At 37.6% G+C, this 15,404-nt stretch overlaps 1 protein-coding gene across 6 annotated transcripts in view; it reads left to right on the plus strand.

Moving 5' to 3' along the window:
* Window positions 1-15,180, plus strand: part of AAK1 (AP2 associated kinase 1) — a 1,655,011-nt gene extending 1,639,831 nt beyond the window's left edge. For all 6 annotated transcript variants that reach the window (XM_044083018.1, XM_044083021.1, XM_044083020.1 and 3 more), the window contains one exon: window positions 12,313-15,180. In XM_044083018.1, coding sequence (XP_043938953.1) covers window positions 12,313-13,487 — 1,175 coding nt within the window. In that variant the 3' untranslated portion in view covers window positions 13,488-15,180. The remainder of the gene's footprint in view (window positions 1-12,312) is intronic.
* The last annotated feature ends 224 nt before the right edge of the window (window positions 15,181-15,404 follow it).

The raw sequence follows: 15,404 nt of genomic DNA on the forward strand, positions 1-15,404 counted from the left end.
GTTAAGTGTTGTGCTGATAGGAATTCTACCCACACATTATGATTAACTGTTATCATTACCTACCCTGAAGAAGATGGTATAGTTGTCAGTATCCTTAACATAACAGTCTGTCTTTGAGGGAGAGGTCTCTGAAGCAATAAGTCCATCCGCCCTAATTAAACTACTATGCAAAGGTTAATCGTCCTGAAATGTTAGTACTTTATTTTCTCAAAAGTGAGTGCATCACTGCTCTTTTATTCTTTATGAAACTCACAAGGATGTCAAAGCCCTTAATAAATCATCTAGTATCACAATGTAATGCTTTTCTGTGCACCTTCCGTGCTGCAACAGAACATTGTTATGAGACCACGACACAGGAACAGAATACCTGTTTAAAAAAAAAAAAAAAAACAGTAGCCTACAGTAGGTTTCTTAACATCCGTTCTCACCCTCCATGCATTTCTAAAGTAGGTTTCCTTGCTTTCATAATTTTTTGTCCCTCCCTTCCCAGTAAAACTAAGTAGATTGAAAAGTTATAAATTCCTGTTCAGTTTGTGGGAGTCATCTATCATTTCTGCATAATTGATGGTATTCTGTTTATCATTATATTTCTGTCTATGAAATCTTTTATCAGATACCATTTGTTTGAAAATCTTTTGCCATCAGATGAGACTTATTTATTAGTGGGTAACTAACTTGTTCAGGTAGATCAGTTTTAAAATCAGGGTATTTGTTTCATTTTGTATCACATTGTTGTCTTTAAAGGGACTAGGAACAGCTTGTTAATTCCACGTCAAAGTATCCTGTTCAGGAAATACCATGAGTGATAAATGTCTTCTGGTGAAACTTAAAAAGTTATCAAGACCCTCTGCATTAAAAGCCTCCTTTGCCATGGTTTATCCTAGTGAATCCAGATAGGCATTTTACTATAAAGCAGGTTGAGCCGGGATAATTGTTAGATTTCTTTTTGGAACTGAGATGATGTGCATTTGAGCTTCATAATGTCCTTAATGCTAATGTATTTCTCTGTTCATTGAATTTCGTAAAACTAATCTTAACAATCAAGTGGATTGTGCAACTGTAGTGAAATAACTTGCACAGGTGTGAATTAGAATAGATGAAATTTAGCACAATGGTGAGATTCATAAAGGTTACCACAAGGTGTACATGTTGTTTATGTCTCAGGTAACCTTTCTTAATGCATAGACAGCAAAATCACTATGGAGTTGCTGTATGTGAATTCATAAAGGTTACCTTAATTTCTACACATTGTGTACACCTTGTGTTAACCTCTATGAATTCTCGACATTATCGCAGTTCGCAACCATTCCTTACTAAGTTCCAGTGTGCACATCATCTCCACTCACAACAGTGCATGCAGGCAGTGAGGTAGAGAAAAGAGAAATTACTGCAACATACCTGCCAATCTACTTTTAATTACATACTAATTCAGAGCTTTAGAGGCAAAGACCTAGTCAAATTTCAAGAACACAGGATAAAATAAGTTTTTACTCCAACTAGGATTAATACACGGGCCCTCCATTTCACTTTCAAAGCAGTTTTGCCACTAAACCTTTGAAGCAGCTGAGACATGAACATCAAGAAAATGGTTTTGAGTTTGAAGGACAGAAACCCAGTGGATTCTTGACGTAGTGAAATTGTGCCTTACTAGAAATGTAGATGTAAAGTATAAGGATCAGTGCTGCAGGATTTATATATATATATATATATATATATATATATATATATATATATATATATATATATATATATAGGAAATGTTCTGTAAGCAGATGTCCAGCCTTGACGAGCTCTTGTGCAGTCACATGCCCTCTGGCATGCTGGAGAGCAATTGGAATCTGTGGCCATAACAAGGCAGCACCTGGTCCAAAAGCAAACAGGTTGTGTACTTAAGTTCCCTTTTTGTCAACCCAGCTAAACTGTTACTTCAGTTAGGTTCTTAATGTTGCTGGAAAAAGACTTTGCTGACCTGAGCTCTGTTTACTTTAGTCTGCTTCTAACTAAAAACGCAGTATTTTTTGAGAAAGCCACCATCATGTACTCTTATAGGTTCATAGGTTCATACTAGGCTATCTGCCCTAGGGCATTTATAAGCCTAGCCAGAGTGTGTGTGGCTTTCACCACCCCTTAGGATGAGAATACTATACCCATTAGTTTGCTGTGCCTCTGTCCAGCAGTCACACAGAGATGATTCCCGGGGTAAACCTACGATCTCCCATCCACTCGTCAAGATTTCTCTTGAACAGAGTCAGTGAGGGGCTGTGCCTCACATGGACTGGGATTCTGTTCCATAGTGTAGGGAGTCTCTGGGTGATGAATCTGTCCCTCCAGCACGTCCTATTTATATCCGTGTTGAGGTTTAAGTCTCTTGCTCGTGGCTCTGGTGGATTTGGATTTTTGAGGTAGAGCATGTCCATTAATTCGGGTTGGACATGGCCTTGTATGTCAGGCACAGATCACCTCTGAGCAGGCGGTATGCGACTGAATAGAGCTGGAGTTTCTTCAGTCGGGCAGCGTATGACATATGTTTGAGCCCTTTATCCTTTTGGTGAGGAACTTTTGGGGTCTTTCCAACTGCTGCAGGTGTCGGGTAAGGTACATTCGAATGGGCGTTGTACTCAATCATTGGTCTGATAAGTGAAGAGTACAGGGGTACAATGACCTCTCCTGATCTGGATGTGAATCCCTTCATGATCAGGTGGGCAATGTAGAAGGTCTTCCTAACCACTTTGGCAATGTGAGTGTCAAAAGAGAGGTTACTGTCAACTTGGGTCCCCAGGTCCCTGATAACTTCTTCCGTGTTTAATGGATTACCACCTATGTGGTAATTAGGGGTTACCTTGTTTTTCCCAAAGGGTATGACTATACATTTTTGGCATTTAGCTTAAGGCCATGGCTCTGGCACCAGTTATCCATTTCTATGAGACCTCTCTGGAGGATGTCTGTGTCTGATGGAGTGTCAATTATGGTGCCCAGTTTGCAGTCATCTGCAAATTTTGTCAGCCACAATCCCTCTATGTTTGCCTGCACTTCAGAAAAATAAATGCCGAACAAGAGGGGCCCAGGACTGAGCCCTGTGGGACACCGCTCGTGACCGGCTTAGAGTCTGACATGGCACCAGCAACTCTAACCCTGTGGGTTCTGTCCTTCAGCCAGTTTGCAACCCATCTTGTGACATATGGGTTTACATCTAAGCTGGTGAGCTTTTCTATGATGCCCGAGTGGGGTATTGTGTCGAACGCTTTTGCTAGGTCAAGGTAGGCTGTGTGAACTGCCTTACCCTCATCAATGGCCTTAGTGACTGTTTCAAAAGTCGACCAAGTTCAAGAGGCAGGATCTGCCCTTGACAAAGCCAAATTGGGTAGGATCCAGTGTCTGTAGGTCCCCAATGTCTTTATTTATGAGTTCCATTATGATCCTCTCCATAGTTTTGCAGACAAGGCTCGTCAAGCTTATGGGGCGGCAATTTCCAGGGTCCGTAGAAGCACCGCCTTTGTGGAGTGGGACCACAGTTGCCGTACGCCATTCTTTGGGCACGTATCCTGTAGTAAGGCTAAGATTAAACAGCAGCCTTATGTGTGGGTTTAGTTCCTCATTGAGTTCGTGTAGCACACAGCCGGGGACACCGTCCGGTCCCATTGATGCTGTGTTTTTTGCTTTAGAGAGAGCAGCTCTCACCTGGGCATCTGAGATGTTTGGGAGGCTAGACTCTGGTGGGATAGATATTTCTCCTTTTGGGGGGAGGGAGGGGAGACATTTGCACTGAACCTGTCTGCCAGTATGTTGGCAATGTCTGTGGGTTCAGTGATTTTTGTATCATTTTGGACTAATTCTGAGCATATCTGGGAGTTTCCACCCAGGTTTCTAACATAGCTAAAGAAGGCCTTATGATTGTCTTTTGTGTCATTAGCGATTTTTCTCTCAAAGTTGGCCTTGGATGATTTTATGAGTGATTGTAGTTTTTTGCTAGTAGTGATCCGAGATGCCTTCCCTTTTAGGGATTTTGCTCTGTCATGTAGTAGCTTTCTCCTCTTGTTGTAGAGTTTGTTTATGGCTGGGGTCCACCAGACCGGGCGCCTGCCTTTGGTGGAAAGGGTCTTGATTTTATTAGGGATTGCTTGATCCATACATTCCTGGAGGTGCTCGTAGAAGGCATTTGTAAGGGTTTCAGCAGCGTGGGTTGTAGTTTCCACTGGCTCGGGGGCCTTGAAGGATACCACTCCAGTCTTAAGAAGTGTGAAGTTTGCTTTTGAGAAGTTCTTCACTGTGGTCTTTTTTGCTGGGGTTGGGGCGGGATGTGGATCTCCAGTGAGATTAATTTATGGTCTGATCTCACCAATGAGGGATATACTTCCGGTGTGGAGCATTTTGTCCCCATGTTTGTGATGATCAGGTCTAGTATATTTTCTCCTCTTGTGGGAATGGTGACTAGTTGTTCCATAGCATTTGAGTTTATGAACTCCAGGAACCTTTGAGCTAGGGTGTTGGGGCTTGAGTAATGTTCCCAGTCTATGTTTGGGTAGTTGAAGTCACCCAATATGATGGTGTTTGGAGAGACATTCATACTCTCCAGTGTCTTCAGGAAGGCTGTGTGGGTTTCCTGAGTTTGAGAGGGTGGTCTGTAGCATGCTACAAACTGTAGGGCAGTTTTACCTGTGGTTAATTGCACCTGGATGGTCTCCGATGCTTCGTGCGTTGCCACTAACCTGGAGGTGTGGGTATCCTTTCTGAATATGGATACTCCCCCTCCTTTTGTGGTTCGGTCCGGATTTTGGGGCCGGAACGCATGATATGAGGTATAACCTGATAGTGCTGGGGTGCTCTCAGGAGCCTTGAAACAGGTTTCAGTCACAGCACAGACATCAATGTTCTCCATACTGAGGAGGGCTTCGAGGGCGTGCATCTTGAGGTTTAGACTTCTGGCATTGAGCAGTATTACCTTTAGTTTTTCTCCATTTTTGTTTTCTAGGGCGGTAGGTTTATCATTTGAGCCTTGCCTAAAAAAGGCACTATGGGGGTGGCAACAGCCTTTGCCAATATCCGGAAGCCCAGGGGTGACAGGTGCAAGCCGTCCCTTGCGAAGCAGCGTGGCTTGTATGGCTGTCACATTCCTTCCAGTTATACATGCTTTTGTTATTTTTTTCTGCTTCAGGAAAAACATAACAGTTGTCCACACTGTTCTTCCTTTAATAACAATATATAAGCTTAAAGATATAAAAATTATGTAGCATTTGTAGAACAGAAGAGTTGACAGGATGCTCCTGTTTCTACTTTTGACAGGTTATGTGATTAAAAGAATTAAAACAAACAAGTCTGAATGTAAGAAACATGGGGGAGGCATCTCGTGAACCCCCCCCCCCCAAATCATTAAATATGTGAAATGTATTTATTATTTGAAAGAGCAGGCCATGATAGTCCTGGCCCTGCTCTTCACACTGAGGTCACCCCTTGCAGAAACTAATGGTCAGGGTGCATATACCAGTTTTGGAAATATGAAGTCCATTCGTCTCCTTTTCTTGCTCTTTAACCCTTAATTTTGCAGGGATTATAAAGGAAAAGGTTTTGTGGCAGCCTTTCTACTTTTATTGACATTAAACTTATGATGACTAAAGAAAAAGAAGCTCTCAAAATGTCTGAAAAAAAATCTCCATCCCTTTACTTCAGTCCACTGATGCCTCTTCTGGGTAGTGAAACCTTTCCCTGTGATGTGATAGAAACCAAAGATTTCTCCTGTTCCACATTTCGACTTCCTTTCATACTACAGTTGTAGAGATGTCTTGGGACCAAATGGCTGCACATATTTCCATTTAAGTATTGACTTTATCAATAGCAATTTTTATTTATTGATTTGATAGCAGTAGGTAGCATACATTTTAACTCCTAACTCATTGATGTCCAAGTGTGTTTCCCAGTGTATCATGCTGTAATGGCCACCCACTACAAGAGTCACGCAAGAATATTTTGACTGAGTATAGTCATTTATTTCTATCAAAGCTTTGGAGAGAAGAAAACACCTCCATGTTAAGATTCATTGGGTGAGGAAGAAATCCATGAATTGACCTATTTTGCTTTAGATGCCTTCTTCCGGAAGATGAATGAAGAGAATGAGGCTTCATAACATTCTTTCTCCAGATGAATAATTTAAAGATGCCATAGTCATAGCGATAGGGCATTTTTAAAGGAACTTTTAAGAAGCTCACTTCCCACCAGAACAAATCTGTATAAAACTTCTGAAGTCTGAACTGCCCGAGTCTATAGCCATACTATCATTTATTTATTTTTCCCATACTTAAGGATTATATTTGTCTTATAGATAACCAAACAGTGCCTTGCCAACATCACAGGACGTTGTATTGCAGTAAAGTGGTAATAAAGCAACAAAGTAAACTGCCATCTTTCAGAACTTGATTAAAAAATTGGCATCTTCATCCTGTGTTATATAGACTTACCCAGATTTGTGAAGCAGTCTGTATCCAAGAATGAAAGTTCTCACTTTTTTTAATGTTGTTTTGAGTGGAAGTTTTAGTTTATATAATTTTTCTTTATTGAAACAATATGGGTGACTATAATACAATAAAACCAGCTCAACAGCACGAGTACAACAGAATCCACTGGTTAGGTGAAATAATTAATGCTATCGTTAAAAAATACTTTATTTAAAATATCAATAAAATTTCAAGGTTTAGTGTTTTCATCTAATAACTTAGACTTCATCAGTTCTGATGAAGTCGAAGTTATTAGATGAAAGCGCTAAACCTTGAAATTTTATTGATATTTTAAATAAAGTATTTTTTAACGATAGCATTAATTATTTCACCTAACCAGTGGATTTTGTTGTACTCGTGCTGTTGAGCTGGTTTAATTAGTTGGATTCGAGTTTGTGTGATTTTTTCATTATAATACAATAAAGCTTGAGTCGCACAAAAGGTCTCATGTCACCCTTGTAGTGACAGCTTTAACATCTGACAAAGAAAGTGGAATGTAGACCTTGAAAGAAGTCATATGGTTCATTAACTGTGGATTGTAGAGCTTTTACTTCCCAGGTGTTTATTATGGCAGGATCTAGTTGCCAAGGACATACGGTGCAATACCAATCCGATATCCTGAGACAGATATGTGATTTTACTGAGGGTATATCAAATGTTTCCATAAAAGAGATTCTTTCTAAACTAATTCAGGGGACTGATAAAGGTGGGTTTCTTTAGGGTCAGTTTTTTTTCATTTCTAAACTCAAAGGCGGCAGATACTAACAAGCCAGTGAGTGAGAGAGGTGGTGTCGGGATAAAACATACAGATTTGTAACGGCCCTTTCCTAGGCTGCGTTCCTTTTATAGAAAAAAAGCAGCTGGCTTCAGCAGTTCCAGAATATCCAGATTTTGATAGGCAGGCAGAAGAAATGGTTTCAGAATCAGAAAGCGAAACAGTTTTAAAGAAAGAAAAACAGTGGAGGTCCATTTACACCTTTCATATTTGAGCAGTGTTATATAAAAATGCTCAGATTGCTTACCCTGCGGAGACACTACTGCAATAGCATGCTGTCCTAAAGGTTCCTACATGAAGAATGCCTACCTAAACATTCCAGTTTTAATATCGCAAAAGATTTTTAAATTTTGTGGTGATTAAACTCCCACTTTGTTTGCTGTCTTTATTTTTAGCCTTTTTCTTGTGCACCGAATGTTTACAAAAACCGAGTCTGTACACCTTAGAATAATGGAAAACCATATTTGCTGTTAGTTGGACATCTCCCTGATTCTCTCAAATTCTGTGGAGGATGCTACACTGTATGTACTACTTCTGACTGTCCTATGTTTTCAACATACATTGTCCCAAACATATTGAAGTCAAATCTAAAATAATTACGGAGAGGTTCCTAAAGGCTATATTTAATACAGACTCGTTATTTTTCTCCCTTAGGACAAGATTCAAATAATGGAATTTTTCTCTGTAATCATGAAAGAAACATGTTTAATGACCAGTGCATTCTTGCAATCCTACATTTCATATCCATATCCATCCTAGTGGTTCTTTATGAAAGACTGCACATGAGGGATATGTCAGTGGTTTGTTAAGAGTATGTTGATCCAGAATGTACCAGCCTGTGGATTTCAGTTGTAAACTGTAAAGAGATTTAAACAGGAGACTTTGTCTTTAATAAGTCCCTCCTTTTTGCCAGATATTATCTAAATGTAGCCCAGATCAGTCTGTCAAGCTCCCAGTTTCTGAACCAAGCAGGAGAATAAAACGTCAAAAAGTCTTCCACTTAGAGATGTACAAAAAAAAAAAAAACTAAACCTGTTACACACATTACTTTGTCTCTTTCAGGAAGGACATATAAAGTTGGCCAGTAAGCAAACTGACCATTTTAAAAAATGTTCACCAGTTGTGGTGTTTTTTTTTTTTTTTTTAAGTTACTGTCTGGCAAGTCAGGCTCACTCTACCAGAGCAGCAGATACCACTGCAGCCTTCTTCAGGTGTGCATCACCAAGGTGTTTACCTGGTCACCTAATCACACATTTCTATAATATTAAACTGGGTATCCAGTTTATAGTTAGAGTAGTATTTGCCACTGGAGTCCTGCATGCAGTACTGTAGGCCAATCACTAGTCTGGATCTATAAACTTAATTGCTTGTTTCCTTTCCAGGGCATAAATATGTCTCCTGCTACATAGATCTTTTTGATGTGCATAGTACATTGTAAGACAAGTGAACATAACCGTAGATGCATGGATGATGGTAATCATCACTGCAGGTTAGGGCCCCTCCTTCTGCCTGGAAACTTTTTTTTATTGGGACTGGTAGCATACACAGAGCACACTCTTTCCTGCTTTCATTTTAAGTAACCCTGTACTCTGTATGTAGATACTGAGATATTTACTGCTGTATATGTTTTTTGTAAATTTTGGAACTCATTTAATTTGTATATTACAAATATTGGAATATTCCAATGTATTAAATGATCAGTAAAAACTAAATAAACTCCAGCCAAGCTGGAACTTCCAATGAGTGACCTCTCAAACCTCTTTAGTCAGAGGCACATGGGATATAGGAAAATGACCCTTATGAACACTAGGTGTTTCAGCTAATTGGCGATTCTGAATGCCCATGACTTGTTTCATCGTTTTAATGGACAATTTCAGGCCAATAAAGCCAAACCCCACTAGCTGTGGATATGCATATTTCAGCCTTAATATAATACAAATGTATTTCTGTAGTAGGTATACAAGACTAAATGATATTTGGCAATAGTGTCTTCAGCTCTTAAAACACCCATCTGGCTGTACTCTTATTACTGTTTTAGTCCTATTTCCCTTCTAAATGTTAGTGTTTCCAAATCAGTTTGTCAGCTTTAACATCCATTTTAACTTTACTCATTAACTGTTCTTTTTCCAATATATGGTGAATATATATTGCGGGTTTTGTGTATTACTAACCTATGCAATCTGTAGTATATTTAATCATTAGAACTTTTTTTCTTAGTTACATTATTTTGTATAGTTGTGAACTGTATCTGTTGATCGTCAGTGTTTTAAGCGCTGTGGTATTACTCAAAGCCTAGTGTAGTGTGGATTATTCTGTAGACTTTACCACTGCAGATCCCTGTCAGAGTAACTGAATGTGCAAGTGTGTTTGAAACATTATAGAGAAATGTGTGAATATTGTGAAGTAAACTGCAAACAGTAACTACTAAATTTAACAAATTTCACTGGAAAAGATTAAAATATTCAGGTGGTTTGATTTTTGACCGTTCTCACTGACTGTGCTGAAAGGCACTTGTAAAAATTAACTAATTTGACGAAAACTCTTAGATGTAGTCATGAAATGAGAGAAGAATGCTCTTTAAATACTGCTGCTTTAAAGGAAAATTCTGTAACAGAAGTATTTTAAAGCAAAATATAATTTGTTAAACTAGAACCCTCAAAACTTTGAGAACCTACATAAAACTGTGATATTATCAAATTAGGTCTAAAATGTTGATTTGCTTATGGGGAAGAAAGAATCTGGCAAAAAAAGTGCTGATGTTGCATTACATATATGCTTGTAAAAATCATTGTGTGTCTTGGTTTTCATGCTGGGCAGATACAAAGTTTTGCAGTAAGTCAAGAAGGTCAGAATTGTAAGACAGCTTTCATGTTAACGGCTTGCTTAACTTGGGTAGACTTTCCTATTCAACTAATAACTGGCATTTTATATATGTAAGTAGAAAAAGCATACAGTCTGGTAACAACTTTAACCAGATAATGTATTTCGTCATATTAGACAGCAATGGGTCACGTACACAGCCAATACTGTACAGACTGAGTAAGCAGTACTGTAGGACAATAAAGGCCATAACAAATGTCATCACATCCTGCAGACAAACATGTTTGCATGATCTTCTGAAACAGACATTTATCTTTTAAACTAGTATTAAAGCACATTCTTGGAACTTATTTTTGGTTTTGAATGCACTGTCCCATTTTGGCAGTGTAGATCTTTTGCATGATGTATGACCATAAGGGTTTACATTTTTGAACATCCAGAAACCTTCAAGGGCATGCAGGGGCATAAATTGTACAAATATCTGGCACAGTTACTAAACCATAGTAATGGTAAAAGAAAGGAATAGCCCAAGATGTTACACTACTAGTTGGTACTTTGGGCATTGCATTTAACATTCTGTTAGACTGTTATGACAGAGTTTTTAATAGACTTCCTTTGTATTGTTAACTATAATTTCTATGTCCAGTAGAAAACTTCAGTCAGAAATAATTGGCTCATATGCTGTTTTCCCTTTGTAACTTTTAGCAAATCATTAGACTTAAAATCTGGAAGTTATGTACATGTAGAGAGTAGAATATACAGTGAGATTACAAAGTTCTGTTGTTTTCCTTCCATCAGTGTTATGTTTGGGTCTGCTAAATGACTGTGTTAAATTTTTTCCTGTCCCCTGTGCAGTTGCATGATGTTATACATTTGCAGGAAGCCTTCAGCCAACAGTAGAATTAAACTTGCTTCTTATATTTGTACTTTGTTTCAAACTTTCTCTGTCTGTCTAAGTATTTTACATCCAGGTATTCATGGAGCAAAAATTCCTCTAGCAAATATCTTATTGCTGAATGATTTTGTTGATAGTATTATATTAGGTAGTATCTAACTGAAGCCACTTTTTAGCATTGAAGAAAGTGAGATTAAGAGGCTTCAAGGAGTCGTAGATAGTATTTTTGTACATACAAAGATATGTTTGCCTATTATATATATGTATATACACTGTTTATGCTTCACAGTGTAATGTGATAAACAATTTCCCAATAAATAACTTTGATGCCTAATTTTGACGAGTGTGTTTTTTTTACTAAAGGTGTGTGTGTCTGTCTTGTCTGTCTGTGTGTGTTCGTGTGTCATTGATCAGCAAATCTGTCATCTGTGCATAACACAGCATATTTTAAAACATTAAGAGAAGAAAATTGTTTTCTTGCTCCTAGAGGATTATGAAAATTATTTGCTTCCATCATATGCAGATATGGTAAAGTTTACCTTCTTCAGCAAACATATAATTATGCTTTATTTTTGTAATAGACGTTTAAAGGAATTTAGTAGTTGTTATGAGTAAGTACTAACTTTATATATGTTTTATCTTTATATGTTGTTTGTCGTAAGTTACTAGTCTTGTCAGGTATATAAACTCTAATGTGCTCCCAAACATTGCTACACAATAATGACAATAAACTAAATATGATTTTTTACTGTCTTTCTATAATTTTGTCAAATGATTTACACTTCTAATCTGCTTGTTTTCTTTGAAGGTAAGCTATGTCTTGCATTCTGTTTTGGTATCTGTGTTTCTGTATTGTAAGTTGTAATTTAATTTATAGTTGTTGGACTTGTCACCTACATAAGATCCAAAATGTACTCAGAATCATTAAGTGCACAAACCAAATGGATGTCTCATTATTGTCAGTGATGAAATATGCTGTCAAAGGCCTTTAAAATGTGATAAGCAACACACTTTATGATTTTTTATGTCCTGGTATAACTGTACATATTTGTGCCCACAAAAAAGTGTGACATTCTTTGATAACACATTAAGCTTGCATTACTCATTTTGGATCTTAAGAAACATTTTGGTGTACACTAGTAGTGCAGGAAATTAAAGCACATGTTTTGAATTCCTGTATATAGGCCACTTTCATCTGGCAAACCTGTAGCAGAATTCCCTGTCTGAAATTTAGTTCATCATGACACTACGTTAACATACCCGTGTTTGTTTTGGAAGTGCTTCTTCATCAAATTAAAAAAAAAATCATATAATTAATGCAGTTTGTCTCCTTACAGGTTACCAAAAAGATTGTAGTGGATATCCAGCAGTGCTAACTGGGCACACTGCAGGATCTTCAGCCTATGAAGAAAGTCATGTATCTCATCACAAGAATATTTCTGATGCAGGAACATCAGAACATGTAGACAATTTAAAAACTGGAGCTAAAATACAAAAATACACTTCAAGTAACAGTTCAGTTCATAGCAGTGAAGAAGGGAGTGACCATGAAGCTGAGCTTTTAGACTGTAGTGGTTCTAGACCTTTATTAATGGATTCTGAAGAAGAAGAGGATATTAATAGACAACATGATATGAAGAAAGAAGTTTTAAAAATTGATGAACTTGCTCAGTTTAGTCAGGAAGGATTGCCCAGAGACAATTTACAAGCTGCCTTTTCTCCAGATATTTTAGAACAGCCTCCGGTATCATCCCAAAGACACAGTGAAGAAACGCACAATGAATTGGATAACCTTCCTTCTGCTGTTTTTGGGAGTTCTAATACAACTGAAGATGACTTTGATGTGTTTTCTAAAGCTCCATTTACTGCCAGGAACACCATCACAGCAAACCCGCAGGAAGAAATAGATGTTTTCTTAAAAGCACCATTTAATAAGAAAAGATACATGGAACATAACATTTTTCAGAATCCAGCACTTCAGAGTATTTCCAGTGACATGCATGGACATGTACCACATATAGACCAGCCTACTGATGTCTATAGTTTAAGGAAGTTCAGTTTACATAATGCTGATCAAACAGTGTCAGAATCTCCAATAAATACTGCAGTTCAGCACTCCAGTGTAGGCTTCCATTCTCTAAGAAGTGATCCATTTTATCCCAAGGAAGAACTAGAGAACCAAGGTAGCATCATGCAAGAATCTATTAATGAAAAAAACTTGCAAAATATTAAAACACAACTTTATGTCCCTCCTGAAGAAGCTGTACTTGGCGATGTTGTTTCCAAACCTTTCCGCCCTCAGTCTTTGTGTAAATACTCTCGTCACTACAGTCCAGATGATGGACAAAGTATAGGAGCACAGCCCATAGCAGCTTGTAAAGTAGTTTCTCTTGCAAATAAGCAGACTGTAGCGACATCGAGTAACATTGCAACTGTATCCCCTCTGACCTCAGAGGTCTCAAGTCCTGACCCTTTTGCCTTGGCTCCATTTCCTTCCAAACCAAGCAAGTAGAGTTCAGAAATATCGTACAGCACACTGACTGTGCTACTTAAAATATGTATGCAAGTTATTCTTTGTTTTAAGCTTGCACTTTGTGACACTTTTGCTGACCAAATTGAAACTGCAGTGACAGATGTATCACTATGGTATTAAGTTATGGTAGATAATAGGTAGCTTTTTTCTCTCTCTCTTAGATGCCTATTGATGTGTGATACCTAGAGTTAGTCACATAAAAATGTCTGTTTTAAACAGTTTATTTTCATTTATAGTAGTGACCTGAATGTGATCTTGGTGTTTCTCAGATAAGTTTATTTTTAAGCAAAACTTGAAATTTGATCTTACAAGAGTATATACATCTTGTCTGTAGGACAATTAGAAGGATATAGTTTGTATCATGGGTTTTAGGGGGGAACTCAAGTCCATGTGGAAATTCATTTTCTTGAACTAAATGAAATATGAACATTTTACTGGTTACTGAACACAGTCACAGAATGCATTTGTGTAAATTGGAAGTAAACTACATACTGTTGGATATGCATAGAAGGATAAAGCCAGGTCTTCACCTGCCTTGAAACAGTGCCTTTCACATTAAGTATTTTTACTGCTTTCATGTAAGGTGAGGCTGTTGAGTTTCCAAAGCCGCCTCCTTTCCTAGACTTGTAATAGAAATAAAAATAAGAAAATCCAAACACTGTCAAAAGTAAAGACTACCTTAGAACAGTTTATCTTGTCAGTGAAATGTCTGTATTTATAATGCAAGAAAACTGAATACTGTTGATTGTAATAGAAATTAGTGGGCTACATTCAGTTTAATAAAAGTACTTTTTTGTGTAAGATGTATATACTTCAAGACCAAATGCCATGTCCTTTGTAATCAACAGATCCATATTTCAATGAAGCAAATTCATTTATTTAATTAAAATTTTACGTGTCTTAGACCTCACAGCTATTCCCGCATGGGGTAGTCTACTCTTCACAGATGTTCTGGTGTTTGAATGCATTTCTTGAAGTATGTTTCTCAACAGAGAGAGCTGTAAGTTCATATAAAACATTTGCAACTATCAAACCACCCATGACTTCATAGTTTTTATGGTACATTTGGACCATCATTAACCTTTAATTACTCAGGATTGAAATGTAGTTATACACTGGTATTTAAACCAAGCAGGTGTGCAAACATTATATTTGTCACTGTTTTTCTTCCTTAGATTGAGTAGTTCCAGAAGCTTATCAAATACTCTGTAACATGAAAGTTAAAAAGTGATAAAATGTAAGTGATGAAAACAGTTCTAGCAAACAATCAGTGTTTTCTTTTGATAAAATGTCTGTATACAATTGAGGGACATTTTGTTGCAAGAAAACTGTTACAGTGGTACCATATGATTATGTTGATATATAAACATGGATTGTTTTCTTCCATTCTTTTCATAGTAGATGCTGGAAGAAAGTGTACATTTGCAAGAAACCCATGCACAATGCATATAGAATGAGTGTTCATAAAAAAAAAAAAAAATAGGGGCATCACATATAGCCTACATCTGCACCGAAATTATTTGGTCTTGTTTGGACTAAGAAATGTTAGTGGAACTGAGTTGGTAGACACTGATCTTGAAGAAATCTTCTTATCTTAAAGTATAAAGACTGATTATCTTGATGTAAAGTGGCATAATGTGGCAGTATAAAGTGAAAGAATTTTCCATATCTACGTCTTTCTGATCACAGATGTTTACGGTTTGCATACTAATGGATTGCTGTGCAGTAGTTGAGGCACCATTCATACTTAACATCTTATGATAGTTTATTCTTTCCGCCTTCTACCTCTCTTGAAAATTCAAATCTCTTGTGGCACCTTTTGGGGAAGAACATCCGAAAGATTACTGTCTGCTGTTTAGGTTCCATCCAAGACATAAGCCTCTTGTGAGGAGTGTG

Source organism: Protopterus annectens, chromosome 9.part0, assembly GCF_019279795.1.
Source record: "Protopterus annectens isolate FY-2018-M chromosome 9.part0, PAN1.0, whole genome shotgun sequence".
NCBI lineage: Eukaryota > Metazoa > Chordata > Ceratodontiformes > Protopteridae > Protopterus > Protopterus annectens.